The sequence below is a fragment of the Anopheles stephensi genome, chromosome 3 (genome assembly GCF_013141755.1).
Source record: "Anopheles stephensi strain Indian chromosome 3, UCI_ANSTEP_V1.0, whole genome shotgun sequence".
NCBI classification, from domain to species: Eukaryota; Metazoa; Arthropoda; class Insecta; order Diptera; family Culicidae; genus Anopheles; species Anopheles stephensi.
In genome coordinates this window covers 45,120,090-45,137,435 of record NC_050203.1, presented here as the reverse complement: position 1 = coordinate 45,137,435, position 17,346 = coordinate 45,120,090, and the positions used below count along the sequence as shown (strand labels likewise).

At 47.2% G+C, this 17,346-nt stretch overlaps 4 protein-coding genes across 4 annotated transcripts; 3 read left to right on the top strand and 1 right to left on the bottom strand.

Moving 5' to 3' along the window:
• Window positions 1-325: 325 nt before the first annotated feature.
• LOC118511092 (intraflagellar transport protein 80 homolog) lies at window positions 326-3,299 on the top strand. The gene is made up of 3 exons (XM_036053794.1): window positions 326-1,333; window positions 1,416-1,795; window positions 1,876-3,299. The coding sequence occupies exons 1-3, from the start codon at window positions 530-532 to the stop codon at window positions 2,960-2,962; spliced, it is 2,271 nt and encodes a 756-aa protein (XP_035909687.1). The 5' UTR covers window positions 326-529; the 3' UTR covers window positions 2,963-3,299.
• Window positions 3,300-3,485: 186 nt separating this feature from the next.
• On the top strand, window positions 3,486-5,359 carry LOC118511113 (reticulocalbin-2). The gene is made up of 2 exons (XM_036053838.1): window positions 3,486-4,588; window positions 4,673-5,359. Exons 1-2 carry the CDS (start codon window positions 3,750-3,752, stop codon window positions 4,842-4,844), a joined length of 1,011 nt encoding a protein of 336 aa, XP_035909731.1. The 5' UTR covers window positions 3,486-3,749; the 3' UTR covers window positions 4,845-5,359.
• LOC118511069 (dedicator of cytokinesis protein 7) lies at window positions 5,186-13,223 on the bottom strand. The gene is made up of 7 exons (XM_036053680.1): window positions 12,756-13,223; window positions 12,563-12,647; window positions 10,056-12,494; window positions 7,965-9,989; window positions 6,854-7,898; window positions 6,386-6,785; window positions 5,186-6,279 (listed from the first exon to the last, which is right to left on the bottom strand). The coding sequence occupies exons 1-7, from the start codon at window positions 12,794-12,796 to the stop codon at window positions 6,075-6,077; spliced, it is 6,240 nt and encodes a 2,079-aa protein (XP_035909573.1). The 5' UTR covers window positions 12,797-13,223; the 3' UTR covers window positions 5,186-6,074.
• Window positions 13,224-13,258: 35 nt separating this feature from the next.
• On the top strand, window positions 13,259-15,144 carry LOC118511111 (glucoside xylosyltransferase 2). The gene is made up of 3 exons (XM_036053836.1): window positions 13,259-13,800; window positions 13,871-14,183; window positions 14,265-15,144. The coding sequence occupies exons 1-3, from the start codon at window positions 13,649-13,651 to the stop codon at window positions 14,928-14,930; spliced, it is 1,131 nt and encodes a 376-aa protein (XP_035909729.1). The 5' UTR covers window positions 13,259-13,648; the 3' UTR covers window positions 14,931-15,144.
• The last annotated feature ends 2,202 nt before the right edge of the window (window positions 15,145-17,346 follow it).

The window sequence follows — 17,346 nt, the reverse complement described above, 5'->3', positions numbered from 1 at the left end:
TTAATAATTAATTTACCAATTTGAGTGATTACACGCGCCCAGTGTGTTCCATTCCCACTGTACCGTTTCAGGGTTGTCAAACTTAAGGCGAATATGCAAATAATTCAGTATACCAAAAAATCAATTTGATTATTCATACCATTAAACAAAAGCTTGTTTCTGTAAATCTTTAAATATTCTTTTAATAAATGTTATAATAAGCCACTGACAAGAGATAGCAGCGATAAAAGAACCAACCATTTATTTCGTATCGCTTATTTACATGTTTATTTTTTTGTTTTAGTAGAAATGATCTATTTTTTTTAATTTTAACTATCTATACTTTACTATAAATTTACCACTAATTTACAGTTAAAATACTCTAAACAACTAAGTAGAATGAGTAAATGAAAAAATCGTATTTGTATGTTTTTGTTCCTGTCGCCATGGCAACCAATAGTGCAACGGAACACAAACAAAATTGCTCCATCGGTTGTTTGGAAAAGCATCGAAAGTTGGTACGAGGACATTTTCTACAAGGACCGCAGAGATGAAATTCAAGACATACATTTCCAAAGATTCCAAACTGAAGGAAGCCATTGCTGCTCTGGGTTGGAGCAACAATGAAGACATCTACAGCTGTAGTGAGGATCAGCAGGTGTACAAGTGGAGTTCGTCCAATCGAGAAATGGTACAGGTGGCTAAACTTCCCGATGGATTCGTGTCGACGGATTTGCATTGGCTTGTTGGCAAAGGGTCTGGTATCGGTACGCCAGGCGCCAGTGCCGCAGGCGGTAGCAAAGGTGGCGAATCCTTGCTGATTGCCGGTGCAGATGGACGGTTTGTGATTTTAAATAAAAGCGCACGAATCGAACGGAATGTTTCGGCGCACACCGGACCGATTGTGGCTGCTCGCTGGAGCCCAGACGGTGCCGGGTTGCTCACTGCCGGCGAGGATGGTATCATTAAAATTTGGTCCCGATCAGGAATGCTTCGGTCGACAGTTGTGCAAAATGAAGGGCAAATTCGATGCGCCAGATGGTCCCCCAGCGCAACGGCTATCGTGTATTGTCAAGGGCCGTTCGTTGCTATTAAACCGCTAGCTGCAAATAGTAAGCTGACGAAATGGAGAGCACACGACGGGTTGGTCCTGTGCCTTACGTGGTCCAACAATACCAGTATGATCGGCACTGGTGGCGAGGATTGTCGGTATAAGATTTGGGACACTCTAGGAACGAACATCTACACAAGTGTGGCTGATGATTATGCTATCACATCGATGGATTTTTGCCCGGACGGAGAATTGCTAGCAATCGGTGGATTTAATATGCTGAAACTATGCCATTACACGGGGGTATGTTTGAGATTTGTGTTGAGCGAATGTTTGTCCTTCTTTAAACAAAAACTCGTTTCAAACTACCTTTGTTGCTTTGCAGTGGAGCCACAGCATCGTACGTTTCAATCAGCAAGTGACAGGATCGCTGTTCAACATAGTGTGGTCGGCAGATAGTACACAGATCGCGTCTTCAACTAGCACTGGATCCTTGCTGTTTGGGCACATCATCGAACGTGAGCTGCGAAATCGGAACCTGAAGGCAATAACCTCGGGTCGGAAAACGATCCAGCTGCAAGACATTGTCGCACGGACTAGTGACACGTTGGACTTTTCTGAGAGAATCATCAAATGGGAGCTAGGATACGGTCACTTGGTTGTAGCCACGGTTCATCAAGTGCACATCTTCAACGAGCATTACATAAACACACCGATTATCATAGACGGTCGCAGCGATATTCGCATCATAATGCTTGGGAAGAAGTGGGTACAAGAGAACGTACAACGATATGGTTGATGATTGATACCTAGCTACTCCTAACACTTCTCTTTGTTCTACACAGACATTTCATTCTAGTTGACTACAACTCCATTTGGATTTACACCTACACTGGACGGCTACATTTGAACCCCCGGTTTCCTGGATCTCAGGCACAAATACCGCACCTGAACGGTCGTTGCGTATCGCTTGGAATGGATTCACTTGCTGTACGCGACCATTCCGATCAAACGATCGTACATGTGTTCGATCTGCTACCCGGTGCCACACGCCAGGAAGAACCGCACACTATCCACAGCAAAGCTCCCGTCATCGAGGTGGCTGTATGTCGTTATGGCAATCCAGACGATCAGTATCTCGTTTTTATCGATGCCAATCAGGACCTGTACATCACGAGCGTGCACAGTGGGCCGGAGTACGTGATGCACAAAATTGGAACCCAGGTTACAGCGACGATGTGGTCATCCGATACTAACATTTTAGTCGGCTTGCACGACCTCAGCTACAGTGTTTGGTACTGTCCCGGGGAGGCATGCGGAGATCCTACACTAATAGCGCTGACTACCTTCACGTACGATACAAGCGAATTTGGGAAAAACATCACTTTGGAGAACTTTGAAGGGGCAAACATAACGTTCCGAAGCTCGGGTGCTATTTTTACTGTGTCGGTGAAAACTTACTGTGTCATTCTTCACAAACTGTTCGCCGAGAACCAGTGGGAACGTGCGCTAAAACTGTGCCGCCTGGCACAGAATCATCTACTGTGGGCAACGCTGGCAGCAATGGCTTCCAAGCGCAATCAGTTGGAAATTAGTGAAGAAGCGTTCTCGGCATCGTTACAAATCGATAAGGTGAACTACCTAAATTATATCAAATCGCTGCCACTTTCGAGCCCGGAACATATGGCAGAAAATTCGATTATGAATGGGCGCATCCAAGAGGCTGAGATCATTCTCATGCACAACAAGCGCATCCCGGAAGCGGTTCGCTTTTGTCTGCGCATGCACCGATGGAATAAAGCACTCGAGGTTGCGCTTAAACATAGCGTCGATGTGGAGTTGGTACTGGAGGAGCGCCGGAAATACTTGCAAGCATTGGAGCGAGAAGAAAACGATCCACAGTTCCTGGCTTTAGATGAACGTCTCGATTAGCAGAGTGTAGTTATTGCCACAGTTGCAACGTACCCTACCGTAAAAACAAAATAAGATGAAGAATATTAAAATTTTACTTCAATTTACTAATTATTTAGTAACATTCTTCTTCTTTGCTTGCCAACTTGCTGGATCATGCTGACCGGTTATCTATTAGCTTTCTAGACACTCACTACGGGCGGACGTTCCGGATAGTTCGATCGTGTGAAGACCGGCGCCGTTATCGTTTCGACCATCGGACTAGCCTTCGATAGTTGCTACATACAACGGAATTGTTTAATTTTTGTCAATATTTGAATACATTATTTTATCACTAGTGGCAATGGACCGAGTTTACCGTTCCATATATCTCTCTTATTTACTAGCACGAGAATTTCTACTGCCGTACATTCGTGGCTAGAATATTTCGTTACTCTATCATAACCGACATTTTTGAAATTCAATTTTGAGAAATTGTTATGGCGAACCGCCACATCTGCGAACGGACAGATGCACCATGCTGGAACGTATGTCTGTTCCTCAATTACGACAGCCCCGTTTTGACAAACCGTCCTACAAAAAATTGGCATAGTTTTAAGAACTCCCAGCAAGCTGTCCAACATTTTGTTTCATATTTGTGTTTACTCGGTTTTCCGGGTGCTTTTGCAGAAAAGCATCAAACGCAACATCTCATTCTTGGTAGTGTATATGTCGCACGTTATTGCTGAGTTTATGTGAGTCCCAATCCACAGAAGAAAGGAATTCTAGTCAGCTGGCAGCGGACAATCTTGAAAAAGGCATTTGTAGAATGGATCGCGTTATGTGGTTATCGGCACTCTCGGTTCTACTAATAGCCGTATGCGTTCAGTGTGCGGCAACGCATAAACACACGCACACGCACACTGCCACCAAGGAACGCACCGAGGACGGAGCATACGCACCGCGAGATGCGCATCACATGGAGGGTGGAGAACACTTCTCAGAGTTCGATCATGAGGCGATCCTAGGAAGTGTGAAGGAAGCGGAAGAGTTTGATAATTTATCGCCGGAAGAGTCCAAGAAGCGACTCGCACTGCTGGTGATTAAGATGGATCAAAACTCCGACGGATACGTCGATCGTCACGAGCTCAAAGCGTGGATTCTTCGGTCGTTTAAAAGCCTTGCCGAGGAGGAAGCATCCGAGCGGTTCGAAGATGTCGATTTGAATAACGATGAATCGGTGACGTTGGACGAATATCTGCAGGAAACATATGGCATGGATAGCGAAGACGAGGAAGGAGTGCGGCTACCGTTCGAGGAGCCCCGGAACGAGGAGGAACGCAAGCTCATTCAAGACGATAAGGAAATGTTCGAAGCAGCGGATACGAACCGCGATGGCAAGCTTGATTCGACCGAGTTCGTACAGTTCATCTCGCCGGAAGAGTTCTCACAAATGTTGCCCATAATTCTGCAGCAAACGCTTCGCGACAAGGACACGAACAAGGACGGACGTATCGACTTCCAGGAGTTTGTAGGGGACAATGCGAAGGATCATGACAAGGAATGGCTGGTGGTGGAAATGGACAAATTCAAGGAGGATTTTGATAAGAACAACGACGGTTTCCTGAGCGGAAACGAAATCCTTTCATGGGTTGTGCCGAGCAACGAGTAAGTTTTGAAATACCGAATCGCCTGCGCTCCTTTTCCGGAACGAATGTTAATGCTTGGCCTGTTTTTTTACCCTCCTTTCAGTGAGGTTGCAAGCGATGAAGTCGATCACCTATTTGCTGCCAGCGATGATGACCATGACGATCGCTTGTCGCACCAGGAAATCATCGACAAGTACGATATCTTCGTAGGTAGCGAGGCCACCGATTATGGCGACCATCTGCAGAACATTCATCATTTCGATGACGAACTGTAATCGACTCTAGCGGTTGGGCCATATGAGTATGGGTGGCACACATAAGCAGCTATATCGCACATATATATTTTTAAAAATGTCTTGCTGTAAAAGCTCTCTTTCTCTCTCATTTAGTCGCTATTTTGTTTATTCTTTTGAATCAAGCTTAATTTGATTTTATAACTGATCGATAACAGTTGCCATATAGATAGTCATTACATAGAGTACCTAACATGTGTTTGCCAAATAACTTATGTTTTCTCATTGTACCACTATTAAACTATGATTAAAACACTTCCATTACTCGATGGAAAACCTCTTATCGCTTTTCTTTCGGATTTCGGAAAAGTATTTCACTGTCGTTACTAATGCTGGTCATTTATTGCCATGATATTTTTAGAAATGCTCTCCAATAGTGAATTAGTTATTGTGTAGTAGTGAATTGCGGTATATTTACCAATGTACGGTTCTGATATTTGCATCAAAGCTACGGTATATTATAATGCGGAGTATTTATTTCTCCTTCATGCTCTGTAGAGATCCGACGGCTTAATTAATGTGGATCGTTTGATAAAACAGGGCGTAAAAGATCATATTTCTATCTCGCGAAGATAATAACACACATTACAATGCTCACACGCGTTAAAAAACATTGCAAATAATTAATAGTACAGGGAAATCTGCTTGCTGGTCGCGAATAGATCATAAAATGGAGTATATGTGTGCTCTGAAGATCAGAAATTGGTTTGCGCAGCAGTGAACGTTGCGAGTGAGTGTATTCATAACTTCTCGCCCAGTAAATCTTTGGCACTAATTGATGCGAAACACAGTGGGACAGTAAATCGAAGATTTGGTACAACGGGGAAGAACCTTTAATTGATCCTTACATTGAAGCGGAAGGTAAATAAGAGAGCATCAACCCTAAACAATATTTGCTCCTGCAATAGCTGTAGAGAGCGTTTCCTATCAGACATTTTATGCAGCGATAGTGATAATTGCAAACGAATCATTATCATTAACACCGAACGACTACCACACAAAGGAAGATTTGAATAACTTCAGAACGTTTGGTGCTTAAACTAGAATTGGGTGTCTACATAAATGAGAAAGTAGTGTTACTTTTTATATGCTGCAGCGCTGATGCATAATTATTACAACACATATCGAACCGAACAGACAAGTCATGCAATCGATTCGAGTATCTTTGAATGAAATTTAAGAAAAAAGTGATAAAGAGAGCGTTGCAGTCTCTTAGAATCGAAGCGAGCATGTCCAACGATTATTATTGTGAAGGTCGCTTTTCATTGCCACCAATCCCTGGGCCTGCGACGGACTAATAGTAATCAATGGAGCTAGTCGCTCGGTAAAAACTTGATAGTTACGCTCCAGCTCCTTCTGGTAATCCTTTTGATCGGACAGAATGAGATTACGGTTCTTTTTCAGCGCATCTGCACATCTGGAAAGGAGGAGAGGAAAAAAAAACAATTACAATTCATGCCTTGCGAGGATAATACTGTACTGTCTCCCATCGTCTTACAACTTCTTGGACTCTCACAACTTACTTTTTGGAGAAATCTTTGAAACAAAGTCGCAACTTATTTTGATGCTTGGTGGGAATCGTGTTCCCGTTGGCGATGTTGGATAGAAACACGAGAGCCATCTCCATTGGCCCCTGATTGACGGTCGTACCGATACAACCCTGAAGCACCATTTGTAAAATTTTGGGATCGGCCGGCTCCTGGTTGGTGGCGGCAGCCAGCTCAGCAGTCTTTTTCTGTATATCTTCAATTGCCACCTCGATCGGTTCCAGCACGATCTGATGCCGATGCACTACTTGAATGCGCGTTTTAACGTACGGGAAGTGATTGGCGGTGGTTAGAATGGTTTTGCGCTTACACTGCTCGTGCAGGTCGCCGTGCGCTTTTCCGGATTGTGTGAACGGCGTCGCGAATATAAAACGTTCTATGAAAAAGAAGGATACATGATTACCTAACGCTGCATTTACACTCTCGATACACCCCACTACTTACTGATGTTAAAGTTGCGTTCAAAGTAGGTTTCCTTGTACCGAAGCTCATATGTTTCAAAGTACGGTTCGACGTACGTAATCTGTATGTACGCCTTTTCTGGATCCAGACTCGCGACTTCGACTGCGTTCGAATCCTTTATGATCTGTACCACGTCCGGACCAAACCTATCGGCGTAGAAATTTTGCAGCCTGCTAAATATCTCCGGCAGCTTCGTAAGCGTGGGCTCTTTGTAGATGAACTCTTGCTGGTCCAGATCGCCAAACTTGGCGCCATAGAACCCAACGCGGAAGTACGTTCCAAACACACGCTTGCCCTGCAGCTGGGCGATGCGATTGAAGGCCTCGAGCAGTTTGCCATGAATTTGGGCCAATTTGCGAAAGTCGCGGTTCGCTTCGCAGATGGGTATCAGCACCTTGTACACATCGTTCATTGCCTCGTACATGCCGGCTACCTGAAATGCGCTCGCTGCATGATCGAGCAGCTGCTTCAGACCACCCTCCGTGAAGCTGTTGCCGAGACATATGCCATCCTCACCGGGGCTTACCACATCGTCCGAAACGGCAGACTCCATGAGCGCGTTCGGCGATATGTGCTTAAACGAAACGGCACCGACCGGCAGATGAGTTTGCGATTCCAGCATACTGAGATACTCGGCCACGAGCGCCGCACTGTGGACGTAGCACATGGCTGCCTCCGTGTGATTCGCACGTTCGGTATGCTTCTTGGCCATGTTTTCCAGCCAGGTTAGGCGAAGATCGGGCGAGTTTTGGTATCCCTTCGCGATGCGATTCATGAGATCCAACAACATTTCCGGATCCTCTTGATATTCCTTCATTTTTACCGTGTCGGACAGAATCATGTGCAGGTTGAAGAGCAAATCCTGCACCTGCTCGGGGAAGGATGTCTCCTGCAGGTCTGTGTCCGATTCCGCGTACACCAGAATGGTTTTTAAAGCGCGGCGAAGGGATTGCTCGCTAAACGACGAGCTGGTGCCCACCAGCGAGCTCAGCGACATCGTTACTTGCATTTTCACACGTGCAAAGTTCTGCAACACAAAATCGAACATCGGATTAGATATCAGCGTTTGAACCATTGCGCGCACAATACTTACATTTCCAATTTCAAAGTTTTGCCGCATCAGCAAATACAGCGAAGCCGCCGCTTGCGATCGTACCGTAGGCAGCTGAGAGCCACAGTGTTTGAGGAGCAGCAGGCAAAGATCCGCACAGTTGTCTGTTTCCTCGTCAAACAGCAAATTGTGGTACTTAAAAACCAGCGACCGTTGGGAAGCGAACAGGTTTTGCAACGCCAATGTGCTCTGATTGCGGGAAAGGGCGTGCAGCAACACTTTCAGCACCGTCCCCAGCAGGCTGTGATGCATTTCGGAAGACGATGCCACCTGTACGACCATTTCCAGCGTATCCAAAATGATTAAACACACCTCGGTTGCCAGAGATCCTTCGATGAAATTGCTCATCTCTAGCTCGGCCTCGTTCTTAATGTTGCTGTCGTAGAACTGGGTGCGTATTTGGTCCTTCTTCCAGCGAAGCTTTTCCGTCGAATTGCGCCCATCCTTACGCCGGTTGATGAGATCGTTTCTAGCCGATCCGGTGCCACGAATGAATTCCTCCAGCTTCTCGCGCATGTCAGGTGTTTTGCGGAAGCTAGAAGTGTTGCGCTTGGAGGTGTTGGCCGGCTGCTTCTTACCGCGATACTCAAAGTTGGGGATGCAGATGTTCAGCACCTGCAGCATCTGATGAACGCGGTGCGGGCTCAAGCCCATCGTGTACTTGATCAAGGTGGTTGGTTCGAGATTTTTTAACACCCACAGGAAGCAGGCCAGCAAATTTCGGGTATCGTTCGTCAGTACCGTTTTGGGTTTGGGCGTTTCCGAAACGTAGCTGTAGCGCCGGATACCGGAAATAGCAAATGCTACCTCCGGACTGATAGTGCTTGCCGCCGGCACAGAAGCCGCCGGACCTTGGTAATCGTCCAGCTGGCCGATCGTATTCAAGCGGTCGTGCGATTGTGACACGGGTGTGTATAGCTGCGGTATTACGTCCATCACGATACCAAGCAGCGGAAGATAGAGGGCGGCGACACGGGCCCTTGCATCCACCTCGCTGTACCGGGGATCCAGATCGTGCGAAGTGAGAAGATTTCGCAGACAACGTATGGCTTTGCCGTGCAGCTGTGCGTTTGAAATGTCCAGCACGTTGGAGAGTTCCTGCAGGACCAACCCCACCAAGAAGTGCTGCTGTCGGAATTCTACGCTCAAATCAGCGTACAGCGCACGATCATTACCGGTCATGGCGCTGATGTACGAATTTTGACTGTTGTTCGAGGTAACGCTTGGTGTTGGGCTGCACGGTGCCGAAAGAACCGTGTACGGCGTGCCGAAAGGAAGATTCAACGCCACAAAGTGCTCGTGGCTGCAGACGATGCGCAGAAAGTCAAGCTTATAGTGGATCATGTCCGGCGTGGACGAGCTCTTGGTCATGATCACTTTATAGTACGTCTTTATCAGCCCGTACACAAAGCCACGATCCATGATGCTTAGCAGATCGAATATGAAGAACGCCAAGCTGGAATTTATCGATTGGGCGAGCTTTGGGTCGCTGCTGTTGTAGCCTACCACTTTGGTCGTAACCAGGTGCACCAGCGTCGCTATGTCATCCGTGTACTGATGCGGGAACCGGCTTTTGCGCGGCGAGTTCAGCGCATTCGTGAGTTCCAAATGTTCGACCATGCTTTTCACAATCAGTTCAAACAGCATCCACGAGTTGGTCATGGACAATTCCGCCGCAGATCCACTGGCCACTACCCAGTTTAGTGCAATCTCTTCGTGCAAAAGCCGTACCAGCCCGTCCTTTACGCCTGACCCGGGCGAACAGCCATCCGATCGCATACTCAGCGCGCGATCGACAGTACGGCTCGCATTTAGATCGGTAAGAGCCATCAGGTCCGAGTTGCTAGTGCTCCGATTCATCTCTTCGGCCGATGCAGGGCGCCGAATGGGCATTTGTAAGGAGGCTAGCTTACACTTGGGGTCCATCGGGTGAGGGATTTTGCACTGATACTGGATGTAGGTGCTAAGAATGTTTTGCCGACCGTACCTCTCCTCTGGTTGAAGGAACTGAAAGTGAAGATAGACGGATTAAAAGTGGAACTACCACCCCATTGCCCCTTTCTTTATACTTACAAATATCTTGTCCGATATCTGGCAGATTGTTTCGAATACCGTTTGACCGAGCGACAGTGCTTCACCACCAATCTTGTAGCTCGTTACCAGCAGCTCAATCAGCTTGTCCAGTATAACTTGCAAATTTTTTACCAACTGTTCCTGGTCGGCGCTCTGCAACTCCTGCAGCGTTTTCTTAAACTCCTTCTCCATGTTTCCCTCACCGATGCGCGGTGGCACCTTTCGCATGTCTAGACATTCGCAGAGATAGATGAACTTATCCAGATAGTCATCCAGCGCGTGCACCGACGTAACGGCATCAATCGTGACGGAAAACACTTGCCGATGGTTGTCCAGCCACTTGGTACCGGGCAGCTGCACATCGGGCGGGATGAAGGAGTAGTTGTTCGGTGGTTCCTCAACCATTACGGGCAGGTTAAATTCACCGACGTTTAGATGACCGCCATCTTTCAACACCGGCAGCCAGGTGTATCCGACTGGCGTTTCGACCGTGGTTTGCACTTCCTGGGGCTTCTTTTGGCAGGAAACGTGAAATAGCGTAAAGAGAATGTGATGGTTTTGCTTCAGATTTGCCGGTAATTCAATTTTGATCTCATCGTAGAACGTTGGCTGCTTGTTGTGGTAATTGACAGCGCTGTACGCCTCCGTGCTGTACTCCGAGCACGAACTCTTACCAAATATGGCGGGTAGCGCATCGGATTGCTTTTCGCCGCCCATCAGCTGTACGCGCACCGCAATGTTACGGGCCGATCCGGCACGTGTTGAAAAGTTAAGCTCCTTGGGCGAGACAAACAGCAAATTGCGATAAGCGTAATGAGGGTTCAGTATCGGCGTGGAGGGAAATTCTAAAATTTCCTTCACCGGACGCGAGTGATCGTCGGGGTACGGATCGATTTTGGCCAACTCTGGTGTCAGCGCATACTTAAGTTCTTCGGGCGCTGGCGCTATCTCCACCTTAATCGAACCGGGGATGCATTTGTGCTTTTTCATCAGCGCAGCCGGGCGTTTCAATTCCGGCAAAAACTTGTACAGCTCTTCGTCCTTCATTTTGTCCGACTCTTGTTTAAAAAAGCTCGCTACGGTGATAGTGATTGGGCGAAAAGTCTCGATGCTGTTGGCAAAATCGTCCGGCGACCAGGAGCGACGTTTTTCCATCTTGCGCTCCAATGATCCGCGCCGTGTAAGCGTTCCCATATCGCTGGCCCTCTTCCGGAACTGATCGAAGCTGCTGGTTGATGATTTGCGATCCAAGCTGTTGGAGCTCGAAGCCGAACCAATGCTTTCACGATCATCCTTTTCCATGCTGTCCCCGTTAAAGATGCTTGTTAAATAGATACCCGTCCAAGCGAACGGCATTCGATACTTTCCGAGCCGTTCGCAGTAGTCTGCTGCATTGGATTTCGCTTTATCCTTATACTTGTCCTTGTCCTCCTTCAAGTAAGGTTCCACCGAATCTTTGATGTCTCCTTGAAGCACTTTTTCCAATCGTATTACGAGATAGAGCTCGTTGCTTGGATTCGTGATGTCGAAGATTGCCTCGCGGGCCTGCGTGCTAATGTCCGCAAACGGCACATGGTTCACCAACATACGCCGCAACGATTCCGGGTTCATGTCGAAGTAGAAATTCTCAGACAGTTTTTTCTTCTCCTTCGCATCGTATATAGCCATCGACGCAAAGATCGGCTCTACCTCCAGCTCCAACTTCAGATGAAGACACTTCACGTGGATGCGATTGCCCAAATGTTCCATCGGCATCTCGGCTGGCATTCGCTTCTCGATGGTTTCCTCCATTTCCCCATCCGCATACAGATCGAATAACGCCTGTTGCCGCTCCTCCTGCCGTTTGCTTTCATTGCTTTGGTCAACACTCTCTGGTGGTACACGCTCCAAAACACCCGTAATGAGAGGATCATTCACCGAGCTTCTCAAATCGAACGAAGCCCACGATCCGCGTGGTGTAAGAGTGTCGGTACAGGTCGATACCGACGAAAGGCTTGCAATGGACTGACGACTGCTAGGGGTACAGCTTTCGCTCGCGTACAGCGTAGTAGAAGTGACCGATTCATCCAACGACACCAGATTGCTGAAATCTCGATCTATCTCAAACTCCTGCTGGTACGACGTGGGACTCAGCGCACCTTTCTCCTTTCGCTCGCGAGTGCTACACGAGCTCGAGTGGTGCCGTGCCGAGAAGTCAACCACCTTCCAAGGTCTCGTGAAGCAATCGACACAGTGCTGCACATAGGGAGGCAATTCCTCCATCGGTTCCTTCGGGATGACATGTTCTATGGTGCGAATTTTACGTGGAACAATCCTCACTTGCACATCCCCAGAAGGGAAGTCGAGAATCGATCGAAGGTGATCTTTCTGCAAGAGGTTGCTGTGTTGTGCCAGAAACTCCTCATAATCGATCGGCTCAACGAGGTCACACAACGATATCTGTGGAACAGGCAAAAGGTACACATAGTTAACTGTTCTCGTCGCTGATCGTCGCTTCAATGACTCACCGAAGAGGAGCATACTGAGCTGCTATCACTTTTCGATAACAGTTGGTAGTTTGCCACGTTCTTACGGATGTCGGACGAGTTGTGCCTGCGGGAGTGTGTTGGTATATTGATTTTGTGTCATCCGCAATCAATGAGAGGTGATCGCTCTTGGAGTGCAAGGGCGTAGCCGGGAATTGGCAAACAATTTACTTACTTGGTCAACTTTGAAGCGAACGCTCGCTGTGCAGACGACATGGTCGTTGCAGCGATGTACGCTACTTGCGTTGCAGTCGGGAAAACACCTTCACTATCGGCTGCACCTTTCTTTCTTCTGTAAAAGTCCCTTCACCACGGCACTGGGAATCGGGATTTCAAGCGGGTTTCTCTGCGATTAGTTCAGAAAAGCAAGGCAATGTTGTTGGTGTTTGCTCATGCTACCGTAATTGCTTAACAATGCTCATTTTCCATTCTTTGCAGCAATTGCAATCACTTCTCCGTACGGCTGTGCAAAAAAACCATATTTGTTGTTAACCTATTGCTGTCAATAGCCTTAGTTTACCACACTTCTTCCAATACTGCGGGACTTCTACTCCTTCGCACAGTGGATTTCACGGACAAAATACATTTGCTCCTTATATTGAACGATTTTTCATTTAAGATATATTTTATAAAACTACTTTCTATAGGATATTTATCATGCGTTGTATGAGTAATATTTTCTTCCATGAAAAATATTTTATAAACCGATATAAAAATGACCCCAGCTCATCCGTTGTGCAAGACGCAGTGAAATACGCTGATTATTTGACAACCGACCGAAGGAGCGTTTTAATTTTATTATTATTTATATTTACGTGCGGCGTTTGCTGAATTTCAACTAGTGCAGGTGTGCAGGCGGACACTTTAGCAGAGATTTCTTGTGATAAATACGCTCGCTGAGCTTGATTTTCAATACATACAGCATAGTGCCGTGTTTGCAATAGTTCGCTTAATTATTTGCCTCGTGCCGTACCAAGAGCAGCTTGTTTGCTACCGGAATGAAGCTGCCACTGCTCCACTAGCTTGAACAGCGAACGATGCTCGAATGGTCTCTTCAGTTGCTGAACAATGAGGACCTTCCGATATTTGGCATTACTGGCAGCGGCATCGTTTCTATTGCTTCTGTACTACATCTACAGGGTTGGGGACCGACCCAATTTCACCGAGCAGGTTACGGCTGATCGTTTTCCAAATGAACAAACGAAAGCTGCACTTAGTAGGTACGTGTTACATTATGTTATGCTTAAATGAATGTGAGCAGAAATTCGAAGATGTACTTTTGCATTGCAGAAAGTCTTATGCCGGTTCGTCGAATGGCACCGAGATATCGGTGGTGGTGGTGGCATGCAACGAAAGGCACAACGAAGCGCTCAACATGATCAAATCTGCAATCATGTTTAACCGCAACCAGTCGCCGTTACGATTCGTCGTGATAGCGGAGGAGAAGTTGAAGCTAAACTTTATGGAGAAGTTGAACGACTGGCAGGAGGTAACAGATCGAATATTTACGTACGAAATTCATTCCCTAACGTTTCCACGCGCCAACAAGGACGAGTGGAGGAAACTGTTTAAACCTTGTGCTGCCCAAAGACTGTTCTTGCCGGTAAGCATGATTCTAGCAGATCGTTGTTTGCTCACGCGTTGTGTGAACTGAATAAAATAAATATCCTTCGTTTCGTTTCAGTCGCTCCTGCAACATCTGGATGCAGTGCTGTACGTTGATTCTGACACCGTGTTCCTATCGCCCGTGCAGGAGATATGGGCAAAGTTTCAGAACTTCAACGCATCCCAGTTTGCGGGCATGGCACCAGAACACGAGGATACCAATGCCGGATGGTATAATCGGTTCGCTCGCCATCCCTACTACGGCGAGTTGGGAGTGAACTCCGGCGTCATGCTCATGAATCTGACGCGAATGCGAGACTTTCGCTGGGAAGAGCACATCCTGCCGATTTATCGTGAGTATCGTTTGCAGCTAGTCTGGGGCGATCAGGACATACTGAACGTTCTGTTTCACTACAATCCGGATCGGTTGTACATCTTTCCGTGCGATTGGAATTACCGCGCCGACCACTGCATGTACATGAGCGTGTGCGACGCTCCGGACGGGGTGAAAATAATCCACGGCAATAGAGGATACTTTCACTCGCGGGCGCAACCCATTTTTAACCTTATCTACTCGACCATCGAAGAATATACATTTCGGACGGACGTTTACGGCAACTTCATACGCACAATCGAAGAATCGCTGGTGCTACCGAGCAACTCGAACTGTGATAAACTGTTGGACAAATTCTTGCTAGATCCGCGCAAACATTTCAAGGAGAATCAGTACGACGAGGTGACGTAGCGCCGGGTGATGAGCGATTCCATCAACTTAAACTCGCACCGTCGGCCATTCCATTATGATATTTGTACCAGCACGAGAAGCCAACTGACCAATACTCACGACTCTCGATAGAAGATTTCTTAAGTGTAACGACACAATCATGGCGCAAACAAACGATGAAGTATTGTAAAAGAAAAAAAAAGTGTGTATAAATAAATGTATTGTACTATTTTTACATGATGTGTTACTGTGGAAAAAAAGAATTGAATATGATTATCTTTTTCCATTTCTTCCATAATCGCATCACCACCTACAGGCTAAGAACGATAATAGTTTCATCTCGCTGAGTTCTGGTGCAGTCGGCTAGCGCATCCTACACTAATTACCACAAACGCTTAAACCATACGCCTATTAGCAAAGAAACTTATTGCTCGAGAGATGAGCTTAAAACAAGTTTCGCTAGCAAGCTGTACTCGTACCAAGACAATGGCCACCGGTTCACGAATCGGAAAATAAATCTCCCCTCGTTTTGCGGACCTGTTCGCGCGACGGGTCCAAATCAGAAAGTACGCTCAACAGTGCAGTGAAATCGGGACGGGGCGTGTGGCGGTGGTAAAGTTCAAACCAAATGACGGTATGGCCACACAGAGGTTACTACGTTGCCTCCGCAAGCCGGTAATCTCGTCCCGTCGCCACCGGCAGCATCGCTTGCTGCCGTCGTGGTAAAGGTCGTATCTTCTGCCAGTGAATCGGTAGCGTGGCTGGTTTTTGCTAAATGCACTTGGCGGACAGTTTCATTAATAATAATAACGTAAAAACCCGCACCACTGTCACCGCCCGGTTTCTGGACGCTCGAGCTCACGAAGACTTGACTCTCGGCCAATTTACACCGCGTAGCCTCTTGCACATGTACACACGAGATGCTGCGCAGAGCTGGTGGCTGTTTCTGTGTCTGTGAGTGTGTGAGTGTGTGTTTAAAGAGCTCGTAGCATTTGCATTTCACGGTTCGTTTGTAAATGTTGTTAAACTTTACATTCAATATCAGCTGGCAAGTGCATGTTTGTTCGAAGGAGGGGGTCCGACACATCTCATGAAGAGGCTGCGATCGATTGCCTTGCTCGGGGTAGTGGGTGTGCTGCCCCATACGTGTCCGTGTGTAATGAGTGTTGAACCTTTTTAGGTGAGAAAAGCTGAAAAAGTAGTTAAACTTCTTTTAAGCTGACATTCGACATTCGATACAGTCCGGGCGCGTATGTTTCGTGCCTGGCGGTAACAGTGGTTCGTCTGGTGCGACTGGTGCCAACGTCCCCGTCGCCCGAGCATAATGAGCCGGACGACGACTATTTATGTTCCATCCCAACGGTTATGGCACACGATCTTCATTTTCACGATGCAGATTTGCGTCGACGATCGGGCGCTACGGGTCGGCCGTGCCCTACCCAACTTGCACCGTGAGGGAGCTTGCACCTAACAGGACCTAAGCGACGAGAAGCCGTGCGTTGTATATAAATATGTATTCATAGTCAAGCACCCTCGGCAGGTCGTTACGGCCATCGTTTGGAGGGTGCATTGTTATGCTGAAGATGGCTCTCATCTCACCAAATGTTTGTCGGTGAAGTGTGACTTGTTTATCATGCGTTTTACCGCGGGCCTGTGAAGGGAGGAGGTCTCCGGTGTGGACAGCATTATCGCAATCATGATCGCGCCTGCGATCGGCGCGACGTAAGCTGTGGGCCAACGCCGAACGGCCCGGTCTTTAATGCCGAAAATAAGTCAAGGTTAGGTTCGGCCGTCTGACGTTGGTTGGATCGTTCGGATGAAGTCGATTGCAATCGATCGGCCGTAGCACCGAACTGGAAGATCCCCGCGGGTCGAATCCAGTCCTTGTGGCATAATCAAACTCAAGACGGGTTGGCACGGTGGCTCCCTTTACCCTTTATGCTGGTATGCACCCGGTTTCGGTTATGTATGGTGCGCATTTCCATCACAAAACCACCCTTTACAGCAGATACACACGCACACAGACATTTTGAACCGCGCCCCGTTTTGGGGCCACTTGTCCACTGGCCGTTTGTCCTATTTAAGAGTTTCGGCGCGTAGCAAGGTAAATTTCAGCTGAAATGAAAAGCTCATCTTCGGCTTTTGATGAATGAGCTTCAGCATCAATGGGAAGTGTGATCGATTTCGAAATGGAGGTCAATCGGTCGAGGAGATGGTCGTACGACAAAGAGCTAGAACAAATTGTACATTGATTTTCAGCTTACATGAGAAAAAATAGCGCATTTGTCCTTGTCCTTTACCGGTACGGAACGTACAAAAACAGTAATATTTGTTGGCGAAAATTGTAAAAAGAAGCTTTATTTTCTTACGCCTGTTTTGCTCAACCATCCATCAGCTCCTGCAGGAAAGCGTCCTCTAGCGGTGGCTAGCGGTGTTG

Coding starts and splice junctions, on each gene's coding strand:
- LOC118511092 (XM_036053794.1), top strand. CDS start 530: ATGAAATTCAAGACATACATTTCCAAAGATTCCAAACTGAAGGAAGCC. Junction 1,334..1,415: donor AACTATGCCATTACACGGGG/GTATGTTTGAGA, acceptor GTTGCTTTGCAG/TGGAGCCACAGCATCGTACG. Junction 1,796..1,875: donor ATCATAATGCTTGGGAAGAA/GTGGGTACAAGA, acceptor TGTTCTACACAG/ACATTTCATTCTAGTTGACT.
- LOC118511113 (XM_036053838.1), top strand. CDS start 3,750: ATGGATCGCGTTATGTGGTTATCGGCACTCTCGGTTCTACTAATAGCC. Junction 4,589..4,672: donor TGGGTTGTGCCGAGCAACGA/GTAAGTTTTGAA, acceptor CCCTCCTTTCAG/TGAGGTTGCAAGCGATGAAG.
- LOC118511069 (XM_036053680.1), bottom strand. CDS start 12,796: ATGTCGTCTGCACAGCGAGCGTTCGCTTCAAAGTTGACCAA. Junction 6,786..6,853: donor TGAACGCAACTTTAACATCA/GTAAGTAGTGGG, acceptor TCTTTTTCATAG/AACGTTTTATATTCGCGACG. Junction 6,280..6,385: donor TTCAAAGATTTCTCCAAAAA/GTAAGTTGTGAG, acceptor CCTCCTTTCCAG/ATGTGCAGATGCGCTGAAAA.
- LOC118511111 (XM_036053836.1), top strand. CDS start 13,649: ATGAGGACCTTCCGATATTTGGCATTACTGGCAGCGGCATCGTTTCTA. Junction 13,801..13,870: donor ACGAAAGCTGCACTTAGTAG/GTACGTGTTACA, acceptor TTTGCATTGCAG/AAAGTCTTATGCCGGTTCGT. Junction 14,184..14,264: donor CCCAAAGACTGTTCTTGCCG/GTAAGCATGATT, acceptor GTTTCGTTTCAG/TCGCTCCTGCAACATCTGGA.